The sequence below is a fragment of the Engraulis encrasicolus genome, chromosome 19 (assembly GCF_034702125.1).
Source record: "Engraulis encrasicolus isolate BLACKSEA-1 chromosome 19, IST_EnEncr_1.0, whole genome shotgun sequence".
Classification (NCBI taxonomy): Eukaryota; Metazoa; Chordata; class Actinopteri; order Clupeiformes; family Engraulidae; genus Engraulis; species Engraulis encrasicolus.
The window spans coordinates 7,439,679-7,447,893 of NC_085875.1; the positions used below are offsets into that span (position 1 = coordinate 7,439,679).

The following is an 8,215-nucleotide window of genomic DNA, read 5'->3' on the forward strand; positions in this document are numbered from 1 at the left end:
AAAAAAAAAGAAAAGAGATATGAGAGAGGAATATGTAACCCGAGGAAGGATGAGCTGAGGACAGAGAACTGAGGGAAGATGAGAAGGGTCATAGACATGTGTGTGTGTGTGTGTGTGTGTGTGTGTGTGTGTGTGTGTGTGTGTGTGTGTGTGTGTGTGTGTGTGTGTGTGTGTGTGTGTGTGTGTGTGTGTGTGTGTGTGTGTGTGTGTGTGTGTGTGTGTGTTAGCGGGGCACCAGATCAGACTACGATTCAGACATCGAAGTCACCATTAGATCTTAGCACGTTCAGCCATACTACGTATACAAAAGCTTTCCCTCTGCACAACTGAAACTCTTGAACTTCGAAAAGATGGGGCATATTTTTCCAGGGCAGAGCTTCCATTGCCTTCAATGGCAATAAAACTCTTGAAGCTTGAAATCAAGATCACCATAACTCAAATACTGCCAGTTGCAATGTTCCAATTATATAGGATACAGTACTGTCACATTCAGTTGTTTGCAGAGAATGTACCATTAGTCTGTATTTGTTAAGTATTTGTATCCCATATTCTATATTTATTTGTGTATGTATTTATTTAATGTATTTGAGTAGCCATAGTATATGGGTTTGCTAACAAATGGCAACTAGCCCTACACAGTAGAATGTTGGTATTTGTTGGTTGGGTGAACACCAGCATTACACCAGTGCTTCACTTATGACATCACTATGAGGTCACAATTGGAATGGCATCAACCTCTGTGATTTATCCCAGACATTCCATTTCATGTCACTCTGGCACATTTCACTTTGAGAATCAGCCACATTATTTCTTCAGTGACAAATATTATGCTTATTTAGTAGGAAAATTGGTTAATTCCAGCATTCTATTGGGATCTAGAAGCTCCCAGCCACAAGCTTCAAATGGATTTTCAAGGCCTTAAAGATGATCTACAAGAGGATCTTAAGGCCAAACTTGAGGAGATGAAAACTATGATGAGGCAGCTTCTGAGAGAAAGCCAAGCATGGAACAGGGCTGCCTGCACCTCAGCATGTGTGAGTAGGCCTTACAGAAAAAAAATGGCAGACAGGAAATGTAATATTAAGAGCGATATTGGTATTGGTATTGGCTGATTGATAGTTGTGACGGTGCAGTGCTTAGAATTTTCTAACCAGAAACTGCACATGCACATGCGCCCTGCACCACCCCCAATGTGGCCATTATGTTTTGTTTTTTGTCGTTATGCGTTTGCTTTGGGTCTATTTAAAAATGGTGGGGTAAAAAATCCAGGTCTTATTGTTTGACTGTTACGTTATGTTAAACTCTCCTTAACAAAAAGTTAATATGAATTAAATTAAGTTAACATTCATAATATTTTGTATGCCTTAGGCTACTACTATAAAGGTTAATATTTGATGTGGGCTATTGTAGGATATTTTGATGTAGGCCATTATTCAAGAAAAAGTTCACCACAAAAATGAATAAATACATAAACAAACAAACAAACAAACAAACTTCTCTTGTTCCAGCATCAGATGCATCCTCCTCTGGCCTCACCCCTGCCAGACGGCATTCCCACAATGCCCTGCGGTGCCCCCCTATTTCGCCAGAGGCAGGAGGTGCTGCCCCCTATTGGCTCTGCACCCAAAAAGCAGCAGCAGCAGCAGCAACAGCAGTCTGGGGGCCTCGGAGCTGCCTGCACTTCCTCCTCTATGACATCAATCATTCAGGACTACCCACCTCTGCTGAAACCCTGTGGACTCCCTACACCAGGTGCCCTGCATCCACTTGTTAGGAGGGACTTGACCAGGCTTAACCACGCCCATTCACTGAAGCCGCTCCCCCAGAGAAGCTGCCCCGTTGTCAAGAGCAACAGCAACATCTCCATGGTGCCAGCTCCACCTGCTGTTGCCGAGGTGATGGGTGATGGTGCAAGGAAGCCAAAGAACATCAGAGGTAGGCGCATTGTGAACCCTGTCTGTGGTGAAGACGTCAGCTGCCAATCTAGCAGCACTCCATTCATCAGCCAGTCTTTGGAGATGTCTGAGGGTAACACTGACCTCAGCCGCTACATCAGCGTGTCCGCCTGCTCAGGCAAAAACAGCAGCCTCAGCCTGGTGGACTTTAGGACCCCGTCTGAGCAGCAAGGCCCATCCTCCTCCTTCGGAACCCCGACTCCCAGAATGCTCTCCTCTACCGTCCCTCAGCCTCCACAGACAGCCAAACCCCAATCAAGGAGCGGATTGGCTCACAGCAGATTGCCCCGCTTGGTGAAGTCAACATCACACAGTGTGGTCACTGCTGTTGAAGGTTAGTAGTTGAAACACACACACACACACACACACACACACACAAACTTAAAGTAAACACTCCTATAGTAAAGACTTTACACAGTGTCAGTGCATGGCTAGAGTAGACTTACTTGAATACTAGATGCCCACTCATAGCTACCCATCATTCTGTTATACAGCACACATCCAGAGGCAATTCTGGGATCAGCTGGGGCCCCAAGCAAAAACTCAAAGGAATGAACTTTCAAAACCAGTCATTTCCCCAACTGCAGTTTAAAGTCTGCCAAATGCAATGTAATGTAATGCTAAGGTGGTAGTTCGCTATTTTAGACATTAAGCCCTGTTTCTGTGACTTCTGGGGTGAAGTAGAGATGTTCTCATCACAATTTTGACATTTGGTGCTGAACGGAGCATTTGGGTATCCAAGACTGCAGCCCCCCCACCTTTACATTGACTCCAATAGAGCACTCAAGCAATCGATTATAAAATGGCATTAAACTTTTGTTTGAGAAGACATGGAACTCACCGCGTGGTCAGTGGTAGACAGCGATAAATTGACCCGAAAATTGTAGCGAAATATGCCTTCTAACTGTTGTTTAGCATTTGGCGGACCTATTTTTCCCCAGACGCCGTTGAATAGCAGTAGACATCCAGCCAGTAGGTAGCGATAGTGTGTTGTTTATGTAGACATCAAGGAGCGAGGTAGAACGGCTATCTTTGAGTGGGACTGGCTACAAAAACTACAGCTTGCATACAAACCATAGATAGTAACGTAAACAAACGCACCCCCATTTCCGGTCGCGCGGAGTAATACTAGTCAAACCAATACAATCAATGAAGACGGACAATAATGAATATATCTTCTCTGGAAGCGTATTTCGCGGTGATTTTTCTAGCCAACGTATCGCTGCCCACCTCTGACCACTCGGTGAGTTTCATGTCTCTGCAAACGAAAGTTTAATGCCATTTTATGATCGATTGCTTGAGTGCTTCATTGGAGTCAATGTAAAGGTGGGGGGGCTGCAGTCTTGAATACCCAAATGCTCCGTTCAGCACCAAATGTCAAAATTGTGATGAGAACATCTCTACTTCACCCCAGAAGTCACACAAACAAGGCTTAATGTCTAAAATAGCGAACTACCACTTTAAGTGTAAGCTGTTGTTCACCATCTAGTGACTTGAGGAGCCCCAGGCAGCTGCCTGTCTAGCCTGGTGAAAGGACTTGCTTCTACATACAGTACTGTGCACATAACATACAGTAGCTGTGTTCAAAGTAACACAGTCAATGCCAGACACTACAGTTATGATGGCAATGTTCTTTTGTTTTTGTTTTATTTAAAAGTGAGGGAGTGTGAGAGAGCGAGAGAGGTGAAGCAGACGAGGGAGATCCAGCAGACCAAGGAGCTGCCAGAGTTGCGGCAGCTGCCCTCTGTGCCCAACCCAGGCCAGACCCTCCGGCAGGCCTTCAAGTTTATCAGTGATGAGGACTGGTAGGACGATAGGCCAAGGCTAAATCGAGTGTAATATAAGATATATAGAATAGAACAGAATAGTATATCTAAAGCTAGGCTAACTTGTACAACCTTTGCATTTATGACTCTATATCATATCTTACTGGTTTGTCTACCAGCTTACCTTGAAAAAGTTTTGGGTTTTTAAAATGGCACCTTTACTGAAAGCTTCATCTCCATGCATCCTGATTTCGTCACTAATGTGGTTCTCTCATAGATTGTATATAACTAACTGTTATATTATACGCTCTATGGGTTGTCTCTGTTGTTGCTGTTGGTGCCACTACAGGGAGAAGAAGGTGGATGCGCTGCTCTACATCCGCTGCCTCTCTCAGAACCACGCTGAGGTGCTGCTGCCCAGCCTGCACCAGCTGTGTGTGGCCATCATCCAAGAGGTCAGACACTCCCTAGACTAGAGTACTTTGTACACTGCAAAAAATGACACAATGGAAATACATGAAAAAATGGAGGCAATTTTTTATGCAAGAAAAAATTAAGCAAATGTATATCCTTGATGTTATTAAGAAAATAATCTCAATATACATTGCAAAATAACAATAAAAAATGTGCATTTTCCCCTGTGTCCCAGAATGAAATCGTGCAAAATTCTGGGGAAAAAAGGAAATTTTACATTTTAAAAGCAATTCTTACTTCAATTGTATCATACAGTTCCTTTCTTTATCCGGAAGCAATTTAAGATGTCTAGCAGCTTACACGTAAATTACACAAAATGTGCTTTGCAAGACGATACAAGTTTCACTCAATAGTCATTGCAAAACACAACATACATTGCAAAGCAACGTATGCTACATATATTTCCAGATGGATCAAATACACGCATAAATAGATACAATTGGATTAAAATTAAAATAAAAATACAAAACCAAAAACTGCCTACAAGCAGTGCAGTAGAATAAAGACACCTGAAAGGATCCCAATATATAGTGTAGGCCAGTGTCCAAAGAGGTGGTGAGTGGAATATGAAGTCTATGCTGTCTTGGGTTTGCTGTCAGAATGTCAAAACCACTAAGTTATTAGCAAATGGACTTCTTGGAGCTTTAGGACATGAGGTCAGAGGTCAGACATCAAGAGGTCAGAAACTGAGAGGGAAACCCAAAGGTTTGCCGAGCCTAGAGAATGTCAAACGAGCAAAGTCGTCAGCAAATGAGCTTCATCTTAGAGCTTGAAGGCATTTCAACTGTCATCCAATGTCAGTATAAGGCTGTTAAAGGTGAACTTATTCAAGTTTCAAAATAAGTCCAGTTTCCTACAACCTTTGACGAACAAGACTTGGATGAATGAGAATTTTCAGACATTCAGACCATGTGATGTATTTGGATGACCTAGTAGTGCTACATAGACTACAAGCAGTTCTCCTCTTTTAAGTACTAATTCAGTGTGTGAAGTTGTTAGGTTAATATAACAGTCTTGCGCTTCTTGATCAGAAGTATCCTATGCATAGCCCACGTCAAAGAAGTGCAATGTCTAACTCTGACTCACTCATCACTGACCAGGTGAACAACCTGCGTTCGGTCGTGGGCCGCACTGCCATGGTGACGCTGGCGCACCTGTTTGCCGGCCTGGGCCGGGAGATGGACATAGAGGCAGATGCTATAGCCGAGGTGCTCCTGAAGAAGATGGGGGATACCAGTGCCTTCATCAGGCACGACGCACAGCTGGCACTTAGCCACATGGTGCTCAACATCACCCCTTCACGGAGCATGAACGCACTCCTCAACACGGGCCTCAGGTAGCTAGCTGACTGTTATGTGTATCACTTTCTGTACACTGTATTCTGGGACGTTATGCCTCGGGCCGGTTGAACCATCTGGCTTTTGTTAGGATTCAAATCGTAAAATCTAAATCTAAGTAGTAAATAGTAAAAACTACTCTAAAAGGTGCACTGTGTAATATTTTTCAGCAGTTTCTTTCCAGAATTCATGCTGCCCATTCACAATTGTTACCTTTTTATTCGGCATGGGGCACCTAAGTCTCCACCCCTTCCGGGCAGCTTATGGGGCTGGCAACGCAAAAACTTTTGACTGGGCTGTAATGGACTGATCAAAGCTATTTTCTGACCCACCTCGCATTTCCCCGTCGATCACACATATGCTGTGCCTCAGAATTAATAACAACCAATGGTGTGCTTGTTGACTTCACTTGGCAAGCGATTTTTGAGTTGTGTGTGTGCAAAAATATGTAATTATTTGGACTACACAACAGACGTCGCATGTCCGACGTGCAGCCACTTAACCCACGGTGCAGCGGTAGGGTTGGCTGTGCCTCGGTTCACGTCAGATATGCGAGGCGCACGTGTAGTCTCCAACACAGTTTTGCACAAAAGCTAAAATAACGTTTCTTGCGTGCCGAAAATGAGTGGTCTTACGACGCAAATCCAAACCTTTCAAATTCACTGTCATCATATGTGAAATCCGGAGCACATGCCAAACGGGATGAGGACTTAGCTTGACTCGCTCCATTAACTCGCATTCAAAATTTTGAGAGCTCCAGCCCCATGGATCGGAAGTAGAAGGGCGTGACTTAGGTGCCCCATTAGGCAGCACAGTTTCAATGTTTCAAATTCAGCATAAGTATCACAATCCTACACAGTGTACTTTGAACTGCACACACTTGTGCGTCCAGTCCATATAGTGCAATCTAGTCTCCCACTGTGTCCTTTTGGTGTCTCACTGCACGAAAAACTCAAGCACAAAACATTAACAGGAATCTCAGAAGCTTCTGTGGACTATTTCACAACATCACTGTCTATCTTACTCCCCAAGCACAGAGACTGGGCTGTGAGAGCAAGCTGTTATTTTGCCTAAAATGCCTCTCATTACCCAAAACACGTTTGTTGCCTGCATGTCTATTCAAAGTCCATTACTTCCAGTGCTTGAAGCTTTAGTCACTTTTGGTATGCTCATACAGTCCCTTTTCTCCTCAGGCACCGTAATTGCACTGTGAGGGCGAGCGCTGCCCAGCACCTGAGCAAGGTGGCCGAGATCATGGGCACGTCCCGTATCCTGAGCGGCAAGAAGGAGCTGACTGGCTGCTTCATCCAGGCCATCAGCCACTTCGCCTTCGACCCCGCACAGGAAGTCAGGTAGCCCCACTTCCTGTTTACACATCATCTCTCAAACAGATCGTACAACATTATTTCCATATTTAACATTCAGCGAATGTTCTGGATAATACTGTATATGGCTACGATTTGTTCTAATGGCCATCTAAACATTTCTAGATTTTGACACTAACTCCAAATGAATGGTTGTCCATATTGATGTGTGGATGACTGGTGATGTGTTGTTTTTGTCCTGTCACTAAATCAGGACCCATGCCCGCAACACCCTGACCTTCCTCGCAACACACCCTAACTTCATTGAGATGGTACGCAAATTCACTCCTATGAAAGACCAAGTCGCCATCAAAGACATCATCAAAAAACACCAGCGCAAATAAGGTGGGATTCCCATAATGTAATAATTACCAAACCTTTGTAGATTCATAAACCTATATTTGTGTAACAATTGATGGTACTTTATTTCAGGAATGCACTTTGTCATACTGGAGCCAGTTGAAGGAAATATGATGCAGGCAGAATACAAAAGAGAGGAGAGAGGAGAGAACAACATACTTTCTGCTTTGTCCAGTGTGACTCGACTCTAGCCTGGTTTTACCATTCCCTCATACTAATTTCATTTGTACAGATGCTGTTCTGGGAGGGGTTTGGTGTTGCTACCAGGAAACTGGCTAGTCGGCAAATGAGGGAGGGGTAGCACACAGTTCAAACAAGAACAATGAGTTCACCCCTACCAGTTGTAGTCGTTTTTCACTGTTGTGAAAAAAATGAGTAAGTGGATAAAATAGGACGTGTGTTTCAAATTTCACCAGAGTTCGCCCCTCCCTCCATTAAACGTTTCTCAGTTTGGCATTTCCAGACCATCTGTACGAATTAAATTAGGATGAGAGGATGGTATAACCAGGCTAGTATGACTCCAGCATCTGCCATTTCCATGACAACATGTGTGTAGAGAGAGGAGGGCTTGTACACTCTCGTTCCATCTCGGCAACTCATCCTACCCTACACTCGCTTCCAGACTCCCGGCCCCACCCACCCAGCCACTATGCACTCTGTGCCATCAGTCACTTAACCTCTTCCTCCCTCATGAATAATAAAAATAAAATAAAACAAACAAACAAAAATATCTTGATTTGCCTGAATCCTTTCTGTGTAGTTGCAAGTCAGTTGCAGGTCAGTAGGACCTACAATATTACTGTAATACTGTACAATACATTCACCAGAAAAGCATGAAATAATGAAGTACATACAGTACCAGTGTTTGTTCAGTAGCAATGGCAGGGGCGGTTTTAGCTTTTGATCTTTAGGGGGGCCTGGCCCCTGGTGCTGACAGGTACCTAGAGCAAGCGTTCCAT

General features: G+C 43.9%; 1 protein-coding gene across 1 annotated transcript; it reads left to right on the forward strand.

The window, feature by feature from the left end:
• The first annotated feature begins 873 nt into the window (after positions 1–873).
• LOC134469991 (uncharacterized) lies at positions 874–7,940 on the forward strand. Its single transcript, XM_063224015.1, has 8 exons — positions 874–1,034; positions 1,509–2,289; positions 3,613–3,760; positions 4,071–4,176; positions 5,296–5,531; positions 6,726–6,884; positions 7,111–7,241; positions 7,329–7,940. The coding sequence occupies exons 1-7, from the start codon at positions 903–905 to the stop codon at positions 7,238–7,240; spliced, it is 1,692 nt and encodes a 563-aa protein (XP_063080085.1). The 5' UTR covers positions 874–902; the 3' UTR covers position 7,241; positions 7,329–7,940.
• Positions 7,941–8,215: the final 275 nt, after the last annotated feature.

Bases quoted from the DNA above. Each gene is read 5' to 3' on its own strand.
- LOC134469991 (XM_063224015.1), top strand. From the start codon at position 903: ATGGATTTTCAAGGCCTTAAAGATGATCTACAAGAGGATCTTAAGGCC. The intron at 1,035-1,508 runs GTGAGTAGGCCT...CTCTTGTTCCAG, and splicing joins CTGCCTGCACCTCAGCATGT to CATCAGATGCATCCTCCTCT. The intron at 4,177-5,295 runs GTCAGACACTCC...ATCACTGACCAG, and splicing joins GTGTGGCCATCATCCAAGAG to GTGAACAACCTGCGTTCGGT.